Source organism: Miscanthus floridulus, chromosome 10 (assembly GCF_019320115.1).
Source record: "Miscanthus floridulus cultivar M001 chromosome 10, ASM1932011v1, whole genome shotgun sequence".
Classification (NCBI taxonomy): Eukaryota; Viridiplantae; Streptophyta; class Magnoliopsida; order Poales; family Poaceae; genus Miscanthus; species Miscanthus floridulus.
Genome location: NC_089589.1, coordinates 124,751,763 through 124,774,521, shown reverse-complemented (window position 1 = coordinate 124,774,521; position 22,759 = coordinate 124,751,763). Strand labels below are relative to the sequence as shown.

At 45.2% G+C, this 22,759-nt stretch overlaps 1 protein-coding gene across 1 annotated transcript; it reads right to left on the bottom strand.

Annotated features, from left to right (window-relative positions):
- Positions 1-9,480: 9,480 nt before the first annotated feature.
- Positions 9,481-10,587, bottom strand: LOC136487135 (uncharacterized). Its single transcript, XM_066484266.1, has 5 exons — positions 10,498-10,587; positions 10,210-10,405; positions 9,932-10,129; positions 9,669-9,842; positions 9,481-9,594 (listed from the first exon to the last, which is right to left on the bottom strand). The coding sequence occupies exons 1-3, from the start codon at positions 10,506-10,508 to the stop codon at positions 10,025-10,027; spliced, it is 312 nt and encodes a 103-aa protein (XP_066340363.1). The 5' UTR covers positions 10,509-10,587; the 3' UTR covers positions 9,481-9,594; positions 9,669-9,842; positions 9,932-10,024.
- Positions 10,588-22,759: the final 12,172 nt, after the last annotated feature.

The following is a 22,759-nucleotide window of genomic DNA, read 5'->3' as shown; positions in this document are numbered from 1 at the left end:
AAAAGGATAAGCTTTGTAGCTCTTGTCAAGCCGGCAAACAAGTTGGAAACACCCATCCTAAGAAAAGTATGATGAGCACTAGTAAAGCATTTGAGTTATTGCACATGGATTTGGTTGGGCCAACACAATACACTAGCATTGGTGGTAACAAATATGGCTTTGTGATAGTGGATGATTACACTAGATACACATGGGTATTCTTTCTAGTGGACAAAAGTGATGTGTTTGCAACATTCAAATCATTTGTCAAGGGCATTCACAATGAGTTTGAAACAACCATCAAGAGAGTTAGAAGTGACAATGGTAGTGAGTTCAAAACACTAGAATTGATGAGTTGTGTAATGAATTTGGAATTAGACATCAATTCTCGGCCAAGTACACTCCATAATCAAATGGCCTTGTTGAGAGAAAGAATAGAACACTCATTGATATGGCAAGGTCTATGCTTAGTGAGTACAATGTGAGTCAATCCTTTTGGGCCAAAGCTATCAACACGGCTTGTTATTGTAGCAACCGCCTCTATTGTCACCGATTGAAAGAGAAGACACCATATGAGCTCTTGAATGGTAGAAAGCCCAACATTGCATATTTTTCGGTTTTTGGTTGCAAATGCTATATCTTGAAGAAAGGCACTAGATTGGGCAAGTTTGACAAGAAATGTGATGAGGGATTCTTACTTGGTTACTCCACTGCAAGCAAAGCATATAGAGTTTGGAATTTGGATAGTGGTACTCTTGAGGAAGTTCATGATGTTGAATTTGATGAAACCAAGGGTTCACAAGTAGAGAATGAGAACTTGGAAGATGTTAGAGGCATTCAACTTTCAAATGCTATAAAGAACATGGATGTTGGTGAATTGAGGCCTAGGCAAGTGAATGATGATGAAGATGATCAAGTACTAGTGCTCTCTAACTCAAATGTGCAAGATGACACAAATCAAGCTAGTACAAGTAACTCTCATGACAATGAACAAGATCAAGTGGCTAGTACATCATCTCAACCAAATGATCAAGCAAGTGCAAGCAATCAAGTCCCTATCCTCCAACCAACCAATATTGCAAGGGATCATCCATTGGACACTATCATTGGTGATATTTCTAGAGGTGTACAAACAAGATCAAGATTGGCATCATTTTGTGAACACTTCTCATTTGTGTCTTCCATTGAACCAAAGAAGATAGATGAAGTATTGAAGGATGTCGATTGGGTGAATGCTATGCATGAAGAATTGAATACCTTCACAAGAAATCAAGTATGGGAATTAGTAGAAAGACCAAAGGGACACAATGTGATTGGAACCAAATGGGTCTTTAGAAACAAGCAAGATCAAGATGGGATAGTAGTAAGGAACAAAGCAAGATTGGTAGCACAAGGCTATACACAAGTTGAAGGTCTTGACTTTGGAGAAACATATGCCCCGGTTGCTAGATTGGAAGCAATTAGAATCTTGCTAGCCTATGCTTGTGCCCACATCAAACTCTATCAAATGGATGTCAAGAGTGCATTTCTCAATGGTTACATCAATGAAGAAGTATATGTTGAGCAACCTCCCGGTTTTCAAAATGACAAGAAGCTCGACCATGTGTACAAGTTGAAGAAGGCATTGTATGGCTTGAAGCAAGCACCTAGAGCATGGTATGAGAGATTGAGGGACTTCCTACTCTCTAAAGGGTTCACAATGGGCAAGGTTGATACTACTCTTTTCATCAAGAAGATTGGAAAAGATCTATTTGTGTTGCAAATCTATGTTGATGATATCATTTTTGGATCAACCAATCAAGATTTTTGTGATGAGTTTGGAAAGATGATGGCTAATGAGTTTGAGATGTCCATGATTGGAGAGTTAAGTTACTCCCTTGGTCTTCAAATCAAGCAATTGAAGAATGGTACATTTGTAAGTCAAGGCAAGTATATCAAGGACATGATCAAGAAGTTTGGCATGAGTGATAGCAAAGTCATTAGCACACTAATGGGAACCAATGGCAACTTGGATAGTGATGCAAGTGGAAATATGGTGGATCAAAAGTTATATCGGTCTATGATTGGAAGCCTACTCTATGTGACTGCATCAAGGCCGGATGTCATGTTTAGTGTATGCATGTGTGCAAGATTTCAAGCCTCACCAAGAGAAAGTCATTTGAAGGCTACAAAGAGAATATTGAGGTACTTGAAGCATACACCAAATGTCGGTTTGTGGTATCCCAAAGGAGCAAAGTTTGAGCTAGTTGGCTACTCCGACTCGGATTATGCAGGATGCAAGGTTGAAAGGAAGAGCACCTCAGGCACATGTCAATTGTTAGGAAGATCACTTGTTTCATGGTCATCAAAGAAGCAAAATAGTGTTGCATTATCAACTGCCGAAGCCGAATACATATCCGCCGGTAGTTGTTGTGCACAAATACTTTGGATGAAGGCCACTTTGAGTGACTTTGGAATCAAGTTCAAGAAAGTGCCATTGCTATGTGACAATGAGAGTGCAATCAAGTTGACCAACAATCTGGTTCAACATGCAAGAACAAAGCACATTGATGTCCGTCACCATTTTATAAGAGATCACCAACAAAAAGGGGACATTTGCATTGAGAGTGTAGGCACCGAAGATCAACTTGCCGATATATTCACTAAGCCATTGGATGAGAAAAGGTTTTGCAAGCTAAGGAATGAGTTGAACATATTGGATTTCTCAAATATGTGTTGATGCACCCCCCACTTATATGACATGCCTCTCCTTCATGCAATCTAAGGTAAAAGTTGATTGGCATGGCATACATCCTTGCTAAGGACATGTTTAGTGCATCTAGTCATCTCTCCATTTTATTTGGCTCATTCACGAAAATCAAATGAATTTGATGTTTATATGGTATCACTATTGCTTCTATGCTTGACTTGATCTAGTGATAGCATATGACATGTTTGTGGGCTTGTAAACCTAGTGTTTAATCTAGAAAATGAGCTTTAAGTGTTTAACTCAACATGGTACAAGATAACCCTTATTTAGAGGTGTGAAGAAGCTTGTCCTTGGATCAAACCGAGTTAAATATCTTTGGAAAATATTCTAGTTTGAACTAAATTTGGGAATATAATCCTCACCCCATTGATTGACATTGATAATCCTAACCTATCTACTTTTTAAATCTTTGTGGTCATTGATGACAAAGGGGGAGAGAAACAAAGATATAAGTGATAGGGGTAGAAATAACAAAGTAATTAAGAAATGAGAGAGAAACAAAAGATATTAGTGATATTAGTGTACTAAGATGGTGAAAAGACAACGAAGGGGGAGAACTTGACATAGGGGGAGAGATATGATAAAGGAAAGGAATCAATTAGAATCTTGAGCACACAAGTAGGGGGAGCAAGCTCATGAACTTATATGGTGCATTTGAATGTGCATTTCATATGTTTGCTTGCATGGCACAAGTTTTAAATTTCAATATCCATGCTTGTGTGGTGTATGCTAGTTGTAGGTTTGAATGATGAAATAAAAAACTAGCATGCATAGGATATCTAATGATTTCATTTCCAAGTGTTGTTTCCAAGTGGTATCAAGCTAAACATGATGCTAAGGATGGTATATTGGTGCACTCCGATTGGTATCACGCTTCAAAGGTCCATCTTTTATACCTTAGCATCATTTGGTAGACATTGTCTCCTATATTTCCTATCTAAGCATATGTGCAAGCTTCAATCCAAACTCTTAGCACATATGTAGGGGGAGCAATTGCTACCATATAGGATTCATGAAACTTGTCCATATCCTTTTACACATGGTAAATATGCTTGGACAAGCAACATGGATTCAATTGAATTTTAATTCATATCTTTGTATAAGGGTTGTCATCAATTACCAAAAAGGGGGAGATTGAAAGCTCTAGTTTGGTTTTGGTGAATTGATGAAACCCTAAGTACTAACCTAGTTTATCAAGTGATCATGAGATAGGTAGCACACTCCGAGTGGTGAAGCAAATGAAGATCATAGCATGATGATGATGATGGCATGGTGATGATCAAGTGCTTCGACTTGGAAAGAAGAAAGAGAAAAACAAAAAGCTCAAGGCAAAGGTATAGTTTGTAGGAGCTATTTTGTTTTGGTGATCAAGACACTTAGAGAGTGTGATCACATTTAGGATTGATAGCCGTACTATTAAGAGGGGTGAAACTTGTATCAAAATGCGGTTATCAAAGTGCCACTAGATGCTCTAACTCATTGCATATGCATTTAGGATCTAGTGAAATGCTAACACCCTTGAAAATGTTTGAGAAAATATGCTAACACATGTGCACAAGGTGATACACTTGGTGGTTGGCACATTTGAACAAGGGTGAAGAAGTTAGAGGTGAAATGGAGTTGGTCGCAAAGATACTGGCGTTGGTCTTCTGACCAGACACTAGGTCACTCAACGACTGGACGCTGAAGGGGCGCATCTGGTCGAGTGGTCGGTCGACATAGTAATTAGGGTTAAGCACCGGACGCTGGGCTGTGTCCAGTCAGGCATGACCGGACACGTCTGGTCGGCAAAAATTGGTTTTGGACCCTTACTGTAAACGACCGGACGCTGAGGGTTCAGCGTCCGGTCAGTTCTGTAGGAGTGTCCAGTCAACTTGTTGATCATTGAGATCAAACGTTCCCAGTTGAACGTAGGTGACATGTGGCCACCATCGGGCAACCGGACGCTGAGGACCAACGTCCGGTCAATATGACCGGAGCGTCCAGTCAGCCCGTGTTCAACCCAGTGAAGGGGTATAACGGCTCTATTTCATGGGGGCTTCTATTTAAGCCCCATGGCCGGGTCAAGCTCACACTCTTGGCCATTTGCATTGACATAGCAACCTTGTGAGCTTAGCCAAAGCCCTCCCACTCATTTTCATCATAGATTAAACATCTTTGTGAGATTGGGAGACAATCCAAGTGCATTGCTTGAGTGTTTGCATCTAGAGGCACTTGGTGTTCGTGTTTCACTATGGATTTCGCTTGTTACTCTCGGTGGTTGCTGCCACCTAGACGGCTTGGAGCAGCGAGGATCATTGAGCGGAGGGTGGTGATTGTCTCCGGCTCTGATCGTGGTGATTGAGGGGTTCTTGACCTTTCCCCGGCGGAGCGCCAAAAGGTACTCTAGTGGATTGCTCGTGGCTTGTGTGATCCTCATCTTGTGTTGGTTGTGCGGCACCCTATTGAGGGTTTGGCATGTGAAGCCAATTAGCGCATGAACCTCCAAGTGAGTGTATCACCACAATGAGGACTAGCTTGCCGACAAGCAAGTGAACCTCGGTAAAAAATCATTGTGGTCATCATTTGATTCCGAGGTGATTGGTCTTCATTGTTATCCACACTTGTGATTGATTGGTTCATACATCTACACGGCGGTATAACCTTCTTGCCTACTCTTTACATTACCGCAAACTAGTTTTCAAGCTCTTTAGTGTAGTTAGTTGTGAGAGCTTGCTTGGTTGGTTGGTGTGGCTCTTTAGTTAGCTTTTGAGAGCACACTAACATAGGGTAGTGTTATAGCTATTGTGTGAATAGATACTATCTAAACTATAATTGTGGTAGGTGGCTTGCATTTTGAGTAGGCTAGCGCAACATTTGCTTCGCCTCTTAATTGTCTAACCATGTTGTTAAGTGTTGTTGTAGAAATTTTTATTAGGCTATTCACCCCCCTCTAGCCATTAGGACCTTCCAACCAGGCCGTTCGCGTACCGGTGGTCGGTGTGGAGAAGGTGCCAAGTCAGACCGTGGCACAGCCGCTGCCTCCCGAGCCGAGCTTGGCGGTTGTAGCAGCGAGCGGATGGAGCGATCCGTTTGGCGTGTGCCCACTCCCCTAGTGGGGAGAGAGGGCGCATGTCAGAGTCACGATGCTGAGCCTTCCTCCCATTGAACGGCGGCCGCTCCTGGGGGTCATCGGGCTCGGGAACACCGCGCAGAAGCATTGCCGCAGCGGCGATGTTCTGGCTAGCCTGAGCGAACTGTGGGGGGTCGTTCCCCTTGTTCATGATGTCGTGCAGGACCTGGCGGGCGCGACCCCGAGCGCTGCCCGCCGGGTCAAGCGCATGGGGCGCAACATGCTGCATCGAGCACGCTGGCGCAGGCGACGACTAGTTCTACAGCCGTTGTCATAGTTCCTCAGTGTGCCCTTGTGCCCACGCTAGGGCCCCCACATGAGGGTCCAAAGGGGTGTGAGTCTGCAAGGATTCCGCTACCATCGGTGGCTGTCCCGGAGCGTCCGCCATAGCGCACTCTCAGGACGGACGGTGGCCAGGCACCACAACGCCGATGCTGGAGCCATCGCTCTCAACCTCGTCATCCAGGAGTTCGTAGAAATAGGTGGGAGCATAGCTTGCCATCCCCACGAATTCAGATGTGAGAGGAGATGGCATCAGCATTTTTCGGAGCCCCGAGGCGTACGCATCCACGGAGGACGCGAGGCCATAGGGGAACCGGTCGTGCGGTGGTTGTGGTACGGACAACGCGGTCCCTCCAGATAATTGACGGAAGATAGTAAATAGCGAGTAAATAACAGTATGGACATTACTCACAGTGGGGTTTGAGTAGAGAGTTTGCTCGGAATGAAGCGCAGATGCCTCGTCGTTGAAGTCATCGTGCGTCCCGGAGCAGATGGAGGGCGCCCCTCCAATGGGCACCGGGATGAGAGCCTCCTCACGGAGGTGTAGTACGCCGAGCCAGCTGACAATGAAGTCTAGACTTCCGAAGAGGAAGGCCTGGGATGGCTCAAAGATGGGTGGAAGCCACATCCCAACAGGTGAGAGTGCGGGAAACTCCAGTGAGCCGAAGCGAATCGTATCGCCTGAGCCCACCATGGCGATAGTGGCGGAAAAGTGGGTCATCCGATGACCAAAAAGTATTGAACGTACAGTGTCTTCCCCAAGGACGGCGCCAACTGTCGATGCAGAAAGTGACCAACAAGTAGATATTTGTAGTTTTGTCGTACGTTGTGATCGAAGGTGGCCTAGAACTCAATGAAACAGGGTTTATACTGGTTTAGGCAACATGACCTATGTCCAGTTTGAGTCGGTCGGTGACTTTATTTCTGAGCCCAGGTGCTCAAAGTTTGCACTGGGGTTACAAACGAGAAGGAGAAGGATGGGGGGTACAAGAGGTCCGGTCGGACTCCTATCGGAAGGGCCAAGAGTATGTATGCTTCTAATCCTTGTTACCCACACCGGCGGGTATAGGATGATGGTAGGCGCCCACAACACTGTTGGATGTCAGATGCACGTGGGAGGTTACGTCGTCTAGTTCAGGTATGGCAGATGTCGGTACCTGCTATACTGTTGATGCCTAGAGGCATGTGATGAGTTTTACCATGATCTCCTGGTACGGTAAAAGCCGGCACCCACAACACTGTTAGTGCCCAGAGATATGGGGGGCCTTACCGTATGGGAGTTAATGGCGCCCACAATACTGTAGGGGAAAACGTCGGCGCCCACAACACTATTTTAGGCTCTGTCGTGCCAGGGAGTTTGCAGAGTACTATTTCTGTAGGTGCTCAGGGTATGGACCCTGGTATTGCGGTTGACTTGTGCGTCCTGCCTTGCTTTCTCCATTCGTTCCCTGGTCCTTATCGAGCGGGCGTCCCCAGTCAGTTGATCCCAGTCGGTTCTGACCGTGCCAGTCAGAGAAGAGCAGTGAGCAGGGGTTTGTCGTATCCTCGATCGGAGACGCGGGTCGGAGTCGGAAGCGGCGTTGGGCCAGGCCTTCCGGTCGGAGAGGCCGTCCGGAGGTTGGATACCGGACACTACTGGAGGCACCCTCTTTGCCGAGGGCCCAGGGCACTCAGCAAAGGCCCAAGAGCCCTCGGCAAAGGCTTTGTCGATGCCGCCCTCGGCAAAGCACCCTCGGAAAAAAATTTAACGGCAAAGAGGCTCTTTGCCGAGGGCCATTTGTTGGGCACTCGGCAAAGCCTTTTCCGAGGGCCAACGGCGGCGCTCGGCAAAGAAAAGCAGCCGTCAACGGCGCTGCTCCATTGACGGCGCCTTTGCTGAATGCCGCGGCGGCAAGGCACTCGGCAAAGACATTTTTATTTTTATTTTTAAAAACTCTTTCCTGAGTGCCACGGCGGCACGCACTCGGCAAAGCCATTTTTTAATTTTTTTAAAAAGCTCATTGTCGAGTGCCTCCCCAGCTTGGCACTCGGCAAAGATTTTTTGCTTTTTTTAAAAAAAAATATTTGCCGAGTGCAATGTCCTGGCACTCGGCAAAGTTTCCTAGCTTTGCCGAGTGCCATGACCATTGCACTCGGCAAATCAACCGAAATTGCAATTTTTTTGTTTTTTTGCATTCCACTGACACAAACAGTTCAAATATATATCACATGTCACATATATATCACAAACATCACAATAATCACATATATATCACAACGAAACCATTTTCACACATTATATCACAACCACAACTCAAATAACAACATATCGCAAGCACAAGTCAAATATCACAACCACAAGTCACAAATTCACAACCACAGTCCATCAAGTCCAAGCACAAGTCACAACCACAACTGAAGCTCAAGTCCAAGCACATGACGAAGCACAACTCCTCAAAAAGGCGGCCTATGACACGATGGTGAAGCAAAGGCTCCATCATTCGGTGACGCATGAGTGGGGTTATTTGAACCCGCCGACGGAAGCTGCAAAAAGGATAAGAGGTTGCATGTTTGAGATTCATCTAGTAAGTTTCTATGTGAAGCATTGGTGTATGTCATAGCTAGTGCAAGCATCTAGTAAGTTTCTATGTCAAGCATCTAGTAAATTGAGAATGTCAAGCATGGTTGTATGTCATAGCTAGTGCAAGCATGTAGTAAGTTTCTATGTCAAGCATCTAGTAAGTTTCTATGTCAAGCATCTAGTAAGTTTGTATGTCAACCATGGTTGTATGTCAAGGAAGCATCTAGTAAGAGTGAACTTTCATACTTACAGGAGTGGCTGTAGGAGTAGGCGGTGGAGGAGCTGCCAACGGCAAAGGTACACCCCCTTGCTGGACACTCCGCATGAAGGCCTCCATTTCTTGCATCCTCCTCTCCTAGGCCGCAAACGCTTCCCTCTGGGCCTGCAGCTGCGCACTCTGAGCCTCGACCACGAGCTTCTGGGCCTACAGCTCGGCCTGCAATTCAAACTTCAATGTTTCAGTAATGCAAATGTAACTTAGGTGTGCAAAGATGAACATACGATGAGTAAAATAGGACGTACCTCGAGAGCGTCGACCCGCTGCAGTGACGAAGTAGGCCATGGGCGTATGGGCTGGCTGGAGCTCGTGCTCCATGCTCGGAGCACGTCGACAGAGGGAACAGTGATGGAGTCGATGGCGTCGTCTGCAATCCACATCCGCCCATGCTTCTTGCCTCCTCCTAGCCTCATGATGGTCTCTGCATCAATGGGCTCAGTGCGCACATTGTAATCTTCCCCATGGACCTCCCTCACCTTTGAGGTGTACTCTTGGACCTTAGTGTGCACGGTCGGGTCAGAGTACACCTCGTGCGGGGCAGACGGGTTGAAGGAGACAGAGGAAGACGCCCCGCCCATGTGGGACATAGCCCACGTAGAGAACTCCGAGACCTCCACACCCGGGTGTGCAGCCTCCTGCGAGTAAGACGGTAAGATGGTGAGAAATAAGGCAGATCTCAGCGTCAAATAAGATAAAAGAAATCACTTACATATGCTTGTTTGTAGGCGGGGAGGCTACGGCTGCCTTGATGGTGAGTAGCACCTCGCCTCGGCAGACGCTGATCCCGCTTCCTCGCGTGGTTCTCAACAAAGTCGTTGGACAACCACCTGTCCACGATCATCTCCCAGCACACGGAGTGGGATCGGCACCACAAGGGAATCACCTATAAGTCATCGATTATTTGACATAGAAAAAGATAAAATTAAACTGACTTAATCTCAAAACAAATCATTATTAATGTTTTTCGTCTACCTCAAGGTACAAGGCCCGGGACAGCTCCACCTGTCTTGCATCAGGCTTGCTGATGGACTGCTTCAACACCACGGTGTAGTAGTCTCTGTGGGCCTACACGCGCGCCTTGTGGTGCATGTCGGTGACATACTTCCTACAGGCGGCGGCAGCCGCCTGATCCGCTCGGGCCTCAAGTCCTCCTTCCGGCTTGAAATACCTCTGCATACAAAACCGATGTATCCATTCATTATTTCAATAAAAGACTTGCCCAATGAAAATGTTGTGCAAGAGAGACTTACCCAAAAATCCGCTAGTACCCGCTCCTGCTTGTTGCGGTACCTGTCGTCAGGGGCCAGCTGGTACCTGTCCCATGTGTAGGTCGGCTCCCGCACGTCCTCGGACACGTTCACAAGGCCAGGGTACCATTTCCTGCACAAAACACCAAGGATGCTCGCAGGGAAGCATGCAGGAGTACCCAACAAAACCAACCAGGCCCTGCACAAGTGATTAAGAAAATTTATCAGTTCCTCTTTTGATTTCCAACATTATCATATAAAGTAGTTGTGATAACATCTATAGTTACTTACCTCTTTGCCATAGGGCAAATCAGTGCCCGGTTGCGAGGAAGCGGAGGCTAAGGGAGGCTCGCGGGACCTCACTGGTAGATAGTCGGGGTAGCGAAACTGTCGCCCTCGGCGGCCTCGTCCTCGGCTGCCTCGTCCTCAGTTTGTCGGACGTCCTCGTCCTCGACCTCATCCTCGGGCGTGGCCGTCACGTGCTCCTCCTCCATCACCTCATCTGAAGGTGGCGGGGAAGGAGTCCGCTGCCTCCTGCTGACCCTGGTCCTCCTCCTCTAATCTCCTGTGGACGCTACCTCTGACCCCGACCCCTCATCTAAAACGGGAGGGCGTGGTCTCCCGTAAAGGGAGGCCGTCTCATGTCATGGACGGCTGCTCGCCATCACCTGCAATCACCACTACTAGGAATCAGGCCTTGGCCAACGCCTATATTTGGTTGCAATATGGCTATTTTGGTTGCAACTGGAATCAATTGCATCTAAGTCTGGTGGTCGATAGATGGTTGCAGTTGGAACGGTGCAATAGCCTCAGGCAACCACTGAAGATGTGGTGTTGCAACAGATTTTGCTATTGCAATGTAAAAAAAAGCCTACTGCAACCAATACTTGGTTGCAAGAACAAATATTGCAACGATTAGATTGGTTGCCTAAGGTTCTATAGCCACGAAACACTTGGCTGCAATATTTCATGATTGCCACGAACGAAAGTGTTGCAATAGAAAAGTATTGCCACTCCAAAATTACGTGGCCATATGGTCATATTACTGCAAAGTGTGATCCATTGCATCAAAGTGCTTTTGCAACGTATCAGATATGGTTGCGATAGATGATATGGTAATGCAACGAACTAGTCTTCGAGGTAATATATGTAGGTTGCAACGAATTTGTGTTGGTGGTAATAGAGGCCACATGCAACAAACAATTGTTGGTGGCGATAGATGATATCATAATGCAACAAACTAGTATTCGAGGTAATATATGGAAGTTGCAACGAATTTGTGTTGGTGGTAATAGAGGCCACATGCAACAAACAATTGTTGGTGGCGATAGATGATATGATAATGCAACAAACTAGTATTCGAGGTAATATATGGAAGTTGCAACAAATTTGTGTTGGTGGTAATAGAGGGCACATGCAACAAACAATTGTTGGTGTCAATAGATGATATGGTAATGCAACACATAAAGTTCGTCGCAATAATGCATATTGCAACCAAAATCAATGGTTGCCTATTATTCTATCGCAACGAGGGGAATTTGAATAGCAGTTTTTAGATTATTTTCTCAGCATGCACATCACATATAACCAACTGATACATTCATTAATTCAAATTTTGTCTCAAACCAAAGTAACACACAATGACCAGAATTGTGCTTTAAAGAACATGACTACAACTAACAAAATAAAGAAACCATATTTAACTTAGTTCACAACATTGTTTAGCATATAATAAATCGATCTAATAATGAGTTCGCTGGTTGCTCCATCGACAATCAGCTACACAACCACAAATAAGCATCTTTGTAACTTGTCATTCTTGTTGTGGCCGGCCATCAACATTAAGCCATAGAAGCTTTCTCTAATTGTTTTGGCTGTCCGAGTTTCTCTGCGATTCATGAAAACATATATGATTAAATTAAAGGAGTAATTAGCAATCATAGAACAAGAGAAATTGAGATCAACCCTAGAAGGAGAACAACTGTGTCTTGTCACTGCTAGGAAAAAATGTTTAACAATTCAATCTATAAATAAATTCTGTGAGAATCCAATGGGACACTAGAGTTGTCAAATGTAGTTTATTTATCCCCACATGTTAAACAAAAGCAATAGCGATCAGTTACTGAATCATCTTAAATGTCAAGTGCAAAACAACTGTAGTCAGTAAAGAAATTGGAATGGCAAAGTTTATTAAATAGACATGGTAAACATCACTTGTTTCTTTACTGGAGGGCATACACAACAGAAGGCATAGGAAAAAATCTAGCAATGACATGGTAAACATCACGTGCAGATCAAGTTATGAGGATTCAAATCAAAACATTATTCATACCTGCTGATTCTTTAACTGATTACGAGTCCTCAATAGCTGATCGGAACTAACAAAACTCATCGTTGATCCAGCAGCAGCATTAGTTTTTGTAAAAATATTCCTAGCTGAAGTACTCTTTGCTTTTATGGTGTGAGGTGCAACAACTTCCTTTTCTGTAGTCATTACGCTTTGTGGTTCAGCAGTCTGCCACAAAGAAACTTTGGTGTAAACAAAATGCATTTCATTTGGAAGCATGTGTCGGGATCATACAACAGATTACCTGTACAGCATCAGCCTCTAAGCGTGGTGGTGTGATGAAGTTCTGGTTAGTAGGTCCATTTGAAACCTGTGTGGGGATCATGGTTCCAGACATAGCCTGTGCAGGACAGAAGGCAAGGGAAATTAGAGGAATACGGAGCTAAAACAATAGTTGAAACATGTTTCAAAGGGGATACCTGTTGCAAAAGCTGACGGAATTCTACCCTCATTTCATCCATTTGTTTCTTACTTTCTTCCTTATCTTTTTGCCTTGCTGAAACTTCATTTGCAAGCTGTTCTTTTAGTTCTCGAACCTCTTCTTGGTGCTGCATTCTTTCTTCTTGGGCATCCAATTCAGCACGAGCTGCATCTTCTTCTTTTTGTTTCAGTAGAGCTCTTCGTGTTGGATATTTCGCCATGTAGCCACGTCCATGAGACTTGTATGATTTTGTTCCAAGAGTTTTTGAGTAGTTGAGTTGGAAAACTAAGTTTTCCTCCTCAGCTGTAAGAAAAGGCCTATCCTTCCCTCTTTCTACATTTGTAACTTCGATGCAAGCTTTTTCCTAAGTGTAACATGTCAAACAAATTAGGAGCATGTAAGATTAAGAAGTTCCAAATTTTAAGGTAAACATGCTGTAATTTTAATGATGCAAACATACACAAAGAACTCACATAAACATCCCTAGCTTCATCAGTTGACCATTCCCCATTCTTGGTGTGAGTTTTCATCCAAAGTTGCAGATCAGTAGGTTGTTCACCTGTAGCACGGTTTGTCTAAGGTGCCAAAAATGTAGCATTAGGTGATGGCCATATATTTCAGAAAGTAATCTACATATTATTTAATGTAGTTATTACCTGTTCGAAACGAATCTGGGAAAATGGTTTCGCTCCCATGAGATGCTTAGTCTTTTGTTTCTTTCGGTTTTCTGAATTCTTTGTGCTAAGTTTCTGCAAAAGGTGAATGAGCATAGTGCTGTTAATTGCATTACAAAACCGGGATTAGTAACAAATTTGGTCACAAACAAACCTGGAATTGCTCAGATCCAAAGTATTGGATCAAGTAGTACCACTCCACGATGTCTAAGTCTTCAGGCTTATGCTTCATACGTTCAGCATCAGTGGAGTATGCCTTGTATGTAGAACTGAATGAAGTTCTCCATCCTTTGTACCTCTCTTTGGCAATTGCCAATATCTTTTCACTAGCATCTTCAACAGTGTCTAAGTCCCAAATTTTCTGTTTCAATGTAATGACCAATATAAGAGTAAAGTAGAGGCGTTGAAATCATTAGATTAGGCTAAAGCTCAAAATTTACTTACCATCATCTCTTGTACTATTGATTCTTTTACAATTTCCTTGACTTTCTTCCAAGATTTCACTCCTATAAGTGGAGTCTTTTTCCTAGTGAACACTACAATCTCATCCACAAATGTACGACTGTTGTCACCACAGGGTCCTCCCGTCAAGGCATCAAATTCAACTTTTAATTTCTGAGTTCCGCCCCTGATTCTTTTAGCAGCTGCTTTGTAACCTTTGAGACATCCACGTCGACGGGTTTTGGATACACCTAATTCACATTTGAGACAAATATAACACGCATGGTCAGCAAAAGAGTTTACAACATACATTTTAAAAATAAGAGACAAGCATATACCATTCCCTTCCTTTGGTTTTCTTGCATGAGATGGCCGATTATTATTATTGTTTGTTGTTCTCCTTTCCTGATTTCCCTCACCTCCCTCACCTTGAGACAAATGATCATTATCTGTATCTGAATGTTCTTGTAATAACGAGACTACACACAACAAAAAAAAGAGCATATATCAATTAATTTATTCAATGAACAAGTATTTGATATGCTCATGATATGCACTAGAAAAAAAGAGGCTAAATCCTATAATTTTTCACATACAACTTTCATTTAGTAGACTCTAATCCTGATGTATACAGTATTGTGCAAAGAACTATATTGACAATCTAGTGATGAAATGAGAAGCACTTTCTAGATATTGGTTTGAAACTTTCAATTAATCGGATCCAAACATTTGCCGGTAGAAAATGTCCCAAAGAATACCGGCCTACGTGGCACTATTGCTCTGCAACTGCATGGCCGGATAGACCTCCACAGATCCAGTGATTACGTGAATTTAGGCTCCACATCGACCAACTAAGATCCAACCAGGTCGTCATCGCCAAGGCAGGAAGTCATGCCCAAGAACAAAATTGCCCAAGAAAACCGAAAAAATGAACCGAAAAAATTGCTAACCCTAACCTGATCATTGCCAAGGCAGGAAGTCATGCCCAAGAACAAGAACAACTAGGGGCAATCCAAATGAAGGTAGCTAGCAGATTTATTTAGTACCTCGTGTGCAGGAAGCGTAGTACCCCCAAGCCGTCATCTTCATCTTCGTCATCAGTATCATCGTGTTGGTGTGGGCGCATCTCCTCTGAAGCAGGCTCGGCGAAGCTGACGCTTCTGCGTGTGGTGTTTGAAGATCGACAACTTTTCTTCATGGTGCCCAGCCGTGGTCGCGCACCGTCGCTGCCGTCGTCGCCGTCGCCGTGGTCGCGCGTCGTCGCCGTCTTCATGGTGAGAGTGGCAGCGCCGTCTCTTGACCTAACTGGTGAAGACGAACAGTCGATGTGTGCCGCACGGTTTTAGGAGTGGGGCGGCAGGAGAGTAAATGTAAAGGCCGCTCGAGGACTTTAGGCGCGTGAATTTCGCATCCAATCGATGCTTTGGCGGGCTCCTAAAAAACAGACGGAAAATTTAGTACGGGACTTCATATATGTACAGGGAAACGAAATTTTCATATGTGTACACATAAACGAAATTTTCATATGTGTACACATAAACGAAATTTTCATATGTGAAATTACACAATAATGAATTTTTCATATGTACAAGTCCACGCTTTGTCTCGTGCCGTACTTTGAATAAATTTTCACATAAACGATATCAAGAGTGAATGCCAAACTTTGAATATTAAGTTGTGCCATATTTTGTCTCGTGTACTCCAGTATAGTTTTCCTCGTGGCAGCACGCGACCGGGGAGCGGGCGCGTCCCTGCGGCGTGGCGCTTGACCGCGCTCGCTGGCGGGTGTGGTGGCGCGTCACGGAGCTCCTAGTCAAGGGCGACGACCATGACACGGCGGCACTATCAGGCACGGCGGCAGGCACGGCGGCACTATCAGGCACGGCGGCACTATCAGGCATGGCGGCACTATCAGGCACGGCACGGCGGGCCGCCGTGCCGACCGTGCTCGTGCCTCGCCGAGCCCGTGCCGTGCCGTGCCGTGCCGGGCCGACCGATTGAAACACTATATACTCGGCGTAAAGCGTAAACCGAAAACAAGAAGGATAGCGAGTTCCTAGTCAAGGGCCACGACCATGACACGGCGACACTATCAGGCATGGCGGCACTATCAGGCACGGCACGGCGGGCCGCCGTGCCGACCGTGCTCGTGCCTCGCCGTGCCCGTGCCGTGCCGTGCCGGGCGGACCGATTGAAACACTATATACTCGGCGTAAAGCGTAAACCGAAAACAAGGACAGCGAGTTCCTAGTCAAGGGCCACGACCATGACACGGCGGCACTATCAGGCACGGCGGCACTATCAGGCACGGCACGGCGGGCCGCACGGGCGGACCGATTGAAACACTATATACTCGGCGTAAAGCGTAAACCGAAAACAAGGACAGCGAGTTCCTAGTCAAGGGCCACGACCATGACACGGCGGCACTATCAGGCACGGCGGCACTATCAGGCACGGCACGGCGGGCCGCCGTGCCGCCGTGCTCGTGCCTCGCCGTGCCCGTGCCGTGCCGTGCCGGGCGGCCCGTTTGAAAAAATGTATACTCGTAAAGCGTAAACCGAAAACATATATTCGAACAACTTAAATATTCGAACAAACTCATTCCAATAGATTAAATATTATATTGGGCCTCTAAGAATTCAAGTTGGCTTAAAGTTGGGTGGGTTCATGCAAGAGACTACACAGTAGATACAAATTGTAGTTTGTATAATTAAAATATACAGTTGGACAAGAAAAAAGGTGAGGCAAATTTAGAATGTGATTTAGTTGGACAAGAAAAAAAGGTGTGGCAAATTTAGAATGTGATTTAATAGGGTAAATGTTAATACGAAAAATATGAATTAAAATAATTGCAATGGGCTATAGGTATAATGAAAAAGAGGGAAAAAAATTGTGCTATAGGGCCAGCCAGGCAACATCGTTACAGGCTCAACCGGCGAGCGGGAGCCCGAACGGAGCCAGCCAGCCCATTAAACCCATAGCACAGGAAGAGACCAAGCGTTGATGGATATGATTCAGTTCGGAATTCGAAGGCGCAGCCATGCCCTCCCTTTTAAGCAGTGCTACGCACTCCTCAGTGTCCGGTGTGGTACTAAATGGAGATGATTGCGACGCCGCTGCAAACAACGCTAATGGGCCGGTGCAAACAACGCTAATGGGCCGCTGCAAACAACGCACTCCTCAGTGGCCGCTGCAAACAACGAAAAGAACAGGCCAAGTCGTCTCTAGGTCACGCCGCCACGCTCCTCTTTCCGCCGCCGCCCGCTCCTCTTTCCGCCGCCGCCACGCTCCTTTTCCGGCGCAGCCCCGCCACGCCGAGCTCACCTCGCCACGGCTGCGCGACCTCTTCGACAGAGCACGCCGGGGAGAACCACGCCGCCTCCTCCTCTCTGCGCCGCTCGCCGCGCCGCCTTCTCCATCCCAACAGCGCCGCCGCCACTGCTTCTCCTGTTCCCGAGCCGACGCGCGCCGCGCCTAGCTCCGCTCCTGCGCCGTTTAACGCGGCGCGCGCTTTGCACCTCACCAGCTCCACGCCGCGCAGCTCGCCGCCTCCTGGAACGCCATCTTCGACCTCACCGCCTCGTCATCGACGCACTGCATCAACGCGTCGTCCTCGCCGTCGCGCTCTGCGCCGAGCCTGCCATAGACCACGCCGACGCGCCCAACCTCGCCGACCCGGAGCACCAGCACGCCGCCTCCTTCGTTCGCCGCCACCTGCACCTCGAGCTCGCGTCGCCGGCCAGCACCTCCTCATCAGCCTCGCCGGGCCACGTCGTCCACCGCTCTGTCTCACCGGCGCCCTGTCCTCGACGCCGTCGCGCTCTTCACCACCACTGCATAGCCGCCTCGCAGCCGGTAAAACGAAACGGCTGAGCAGCGGCAAAGAGGCACCCGCCCCTGTTCCCCTCCGGCGACCCCAGCTTGCTCCCCCTCAGCTGGCTTTTATTGTGCTTCAAACAAGGTGAGCAGAAAACACAGGGGTCCTAGTTAATTTTCCTCTCCTTGGTGAACTTTTGAAGAACTTCGAACTCTTGGGGAGAGCTGCAAAGGCATATCATGCTCATTAGGAAAGAAACTTTTCAATTCATAATGTTAGCTTGATAGTGGGTATTTATTCTGTGGATTCGTGCTCACTGTAGGGATGTCAAATGAAGATAAGAGCTGGATGCGGATGTCCAGATATACATCTGATTGGCAGGCAGGATTCAAGAATTTTTTACAGAGTGTATTTGGGGGCACATCTAGTGAAGAAACAGCTCCATGTCCGTGTACTCGATGTCGCTGCATGTCTTATCGAAGTGAAAAGGAGGTTCGAACTCATGTGGCACTGAGAGGGTTTGATGAGAGTTTCATTCAAGGAGAAGGTAATTCCGAGCCTTCGTTAGTTGAGAATGATAACAATGATGGCCCTGCGGTAGATCATGCTGAAAGTTCCCATGATTTAGTTTCTTCACTAATTAGAGGTGTTATACATGGAGAAATCACAGGAAGAGATGAGGACGAGCCAAATGCAACTGCAAAAAAACTTTTCAGGCTACTAGAAGAGGCAAAGAAAGAGTTGTATCCAGGTTGCAAAGAGGTTACAAAGATTTCTTTCATTGTCATGCTATTTCAGATTAAATGCATGGATGGCATTAGTAATAGCAGTTTAGAACGCATACTTCGGTTGTTCTTGCTTGTGCTTCCTGCTGGCCATTGTCTCCCAGCTTCCTTGGAAAAAGTGGAGAAGGTTGTTCGAGATCTTGGCCTGCATTACGATAAGATTCATGCCTGTGTCAATGACTGTGTGTTATTTCGTGGAGATTATGCTAAATTGGATAAGTGTCCAACATGTGGAGAATCTAGATGGAAAGAGACAGGCGGTACTGAAAAGGATGATCATGTTGACATTGATTGTGGAAAGAAGCAGAAGTGTTTTGCACGTAAGATCCTTCGTTATTTTCCACTTATTCCTCGCTTGCAAAGATTGTATATGAGATCATCGACATCAAAGCTGATGCGTTGGCATGAGGAAGAACTAGTAAATGATGGGAAAATGCGTCACCCGGCAGACTCATTGGCATGGAAGCATGTGAATAGCGAGTATAAGGATTTTGCTAAGGACCCTCGCAACATACGGCTCGGTCTTGCAGCTGATGGCTTCAATCCGTTTGGGATGTTGAATGTTGCATATACTACATGGCCTGTCATCCTAATCCCTTACAACTTGCCTCCTTGGTTGTGTTTGAAGCAACCCTATTGGATGATGTCTATGTTGATTCCAGGGCCAAAATCACCTGGAATGAATATTGATGTCTATTTGCAACCTCTAATTGTCGAGTTCATAGAGTTATGGGTGACAGGTGTTGAAACATGGGATGAGAATAAGAAGGAGACGTTTACTCTTCATGCGCTTCTGTTGTGGACTATAAATGACTTCCCTGCTTATGCCATGCTATCTGGTTGGAGTACTAAAGGAAAGTTTGCATGCCCATACTGCCACAAAGATACAGAGTACTTATGGTTGAAATTTGGGTCAAAGCATTGTTACATGGGTCATCGTCGATTTCTCCCTCAGAACCATAGGTGGCGCAAGAGCAAAACAAGCTTCAACAACATGACAGAGATGAGGGAGGCACCTATGCCACTAACCGGTGCTCAGGTTCTACAACAGTATGAAAGTTTTGAGCAACCAGAATTTGGGAAAGCAACAAGGAAGAGGAAGCAACGTGAAGAAGACAGTAGGTGGCACAACTGGAGGAAGAAGAGTATATTTTTTCAGCTTCCTTACTGGGAAAAATTGCTTGTAAGGCATAACTTGGATGTTATGCACATCGAGAAAAATGTCTGTGAAAGCATTATTGGGACATTGCTTCACATAGATGGTAAGAGTAAGGATAGTGAAAAGGCGAGGCTTGACATGCAACATCTTGGGATACGGCAGGATCAGCATCCGGTGGTGAAGAATGGAAAGTATATTTTGCCATCATCATTGTACTCCTTAAACAGGGACCAGAAGAAGATGCTATGCACATTCTTAGAAGGAGTGAGGATGCCTGACGGTTACGCGTCTAATATAAAGAGATGTGTGGATGTGAATGGATGTAAGGTTTCTGGACTAAAATCACATGACTATCATGTTATTTTACAGAAACTGTTGCCCTTAGTTGCAAGGCATATCTTGCCTGAAGCTGTTGCTAGACCATTGATTGAGCTTAGCAGGTTTTTCAATGCGCTGTGTTCAAAGGAGCTGGTGCAAACTCATTTAGAAACACTAAGCTCTTCAATTGCAGAGACTTTATGTAAGCTTGAGATGATATTTCCACCAGCATTCTTTGACATTATGATGCATTTGCCGGTTCATTTAGCTGAGGAGGCTAAATTTGGTGGACCTGTGTGTTATCGGTGGATGTATCCAATCGAGAGGTATCTACGTACACTTAAAGGATATGTTAGGAACAAGGCACATCCAGAAGGTTCGATAGCAGAGGGATATATCTTAGAGGAGTGCATGACATTCTGCTCTCGCTTCCTAGAAGACATTGAAACGAAGCTGGATCGACCAATGCGCCATGAGAGGAGCGTGGTCAATGAACCACCGGCTGGGTCTAGCATAGTTGGCAGCATCGACTACAGTAAGAAAGGCTGCAAATTAGAGCATCTTCCTAAATCTGAAATGTTGCGGATGCGGCACTATATGTTATCAAACTGTGATGAGGCACTGAGATGGATCGAGTAAGTGTTAGAAACATTTTTCTTTGTGTTTTTACACAGTTTATAGTTGAATGCATACTAATATGTTTTTCCCAAAATAAATGTATAGGAAGCATAAGGAGCTGTTGAGAAGAACTAGCGCACAAGGCGTTGATAAGCGTCACAGGGAGCATTTTGTTGGATGGTTTGAACGTAAGGTGAGTAATGTGCACTTGAGTAGCCTCTCGCAATGTTAATTTTCAGTTCTCGAACTCTTCAAATGTTGTGGGGAAACTGAAGTGATGTATTGTCATCCCCTATTGCTATCTGTGCAATGCTAGGGAATGCCATGAGTGTCAGCAGGCTTAACTCTCATTGTGAGATGCTTTTTCAACATGTTTGCTGGCTCACATTGCTGACTTACTGTACACTATTTTATCAGTTACAATAAGATGTAGTACTATGTCAATAATCGCCATATACAGCTGTATTTGTGTCCATCATGTATGTCTTTCCATGGAACTAGGACCATTAGGTTTAAATTCCAGCCATCACAGTTGCCTTGTTGGTCATTGCACTACTATATCCCTCATGTTACCTGTGATAACTTCCCTCATGTGCTCTTCTTGTTCCTAAACAATCTCTTGTCAATATAAATATGTGAAGAGATGCTACCCCATTGGCTCAGCATTTGAGTTATTGCTCCCGTCTCAATTTAGGTACTGGAGTTAAACAGGCTGACCTCCAACTAATCCCCCTTGCTGAAGAAGGATTAGTCATCATCAGTTGCTTTCTCAAGTTAAGAATCTCAAATATACTTACAAAAAATAATCCCCCTGTTGTGGAGCCTTTAACCAATCTGAGTAGAGTTAAGCCCACTCCAGTAAAGGGTTACTAAGAAAATAATATCTCTTTGCTGCTAGAAATTAATATCTCTTTGCCCGCTCCAGTAAATCTCTCTTCACTACTACTTGACCAACCACATAGCAGAATTCTAGCAGTATATACTAGAATGAAATCTGTATGAAAATAATATATAGTAGAATTCTGCTATGTGGTTGGTCAAAGTAGAATTCTGCTAGAATTTTACATTTCTGAAATCTGCTATGTGGTTGGTCAAAGTAATCTCTCTTACTGCTAGAAAATAATATCTCTTTGCTGCGTTTGGGTGTGATCTTTTGTTATCTGTCATCGGTGGAGAGTTAAGAATAATGCATTGATATATAGTGTCAGGGTTCAAGGTACTTTATGCATTGATATATATATATAGTGTCACTTTTAAAATACAGCAGTCCTTATATTTTTTTCTTGCGTGTAGGCCAAGGAACTTTATGAAGAGCGGAAGATCAGTGAAGAGCTATATGATCTTTCACAGGGTCCTCATTATGTGGCTCGGGTTTTCAACAGATGCGTAATTAATGATTTTTTTTTCCGAACCGCTGCTATAGAGGCTAGCTTCAATACACAAAATTCAGGAGTTCTAGTGAAGGGTGATGATAGTACGAGCAATATGGATTGGTACGGTGTCCTTAATAAGGTAATCGCACTAGATTTCCCTGGTGAAAAAGAAGTCATATTGTTTGAGTGTGATTGGTTTGATGTTCCTGCCGCATCCAAGAGTAAAAGTAAAGGGTTCAGTAAGGATCAATATGGGATTATAGATATTGATACAACTCGTCGTCGATATATGAATGATCCTTACGTTCTGGGGACTCAAGTGGAGCAGGTTTTTTACGTTAAATGTGCAAATAAACCCAAATGGAGTAGTGTTGTTAGAATGAAGCCTAGGACCTTGTTTTCCATGCCAGAACAAGGAGAAACTGAACAACAGGGACAGATTGATATTGACTCAGTCGATGTAGGTGTGGAGGACATGGACATTTGTATCCAGCTTAGAGAGTTGACAAATTGGACAAGGAATGACCTCGATGGAGTGACTGGAGATGCCAGCATTATTCAAAGTGCTATACCTGTGCCAGAACCAGATCAAGATGACAT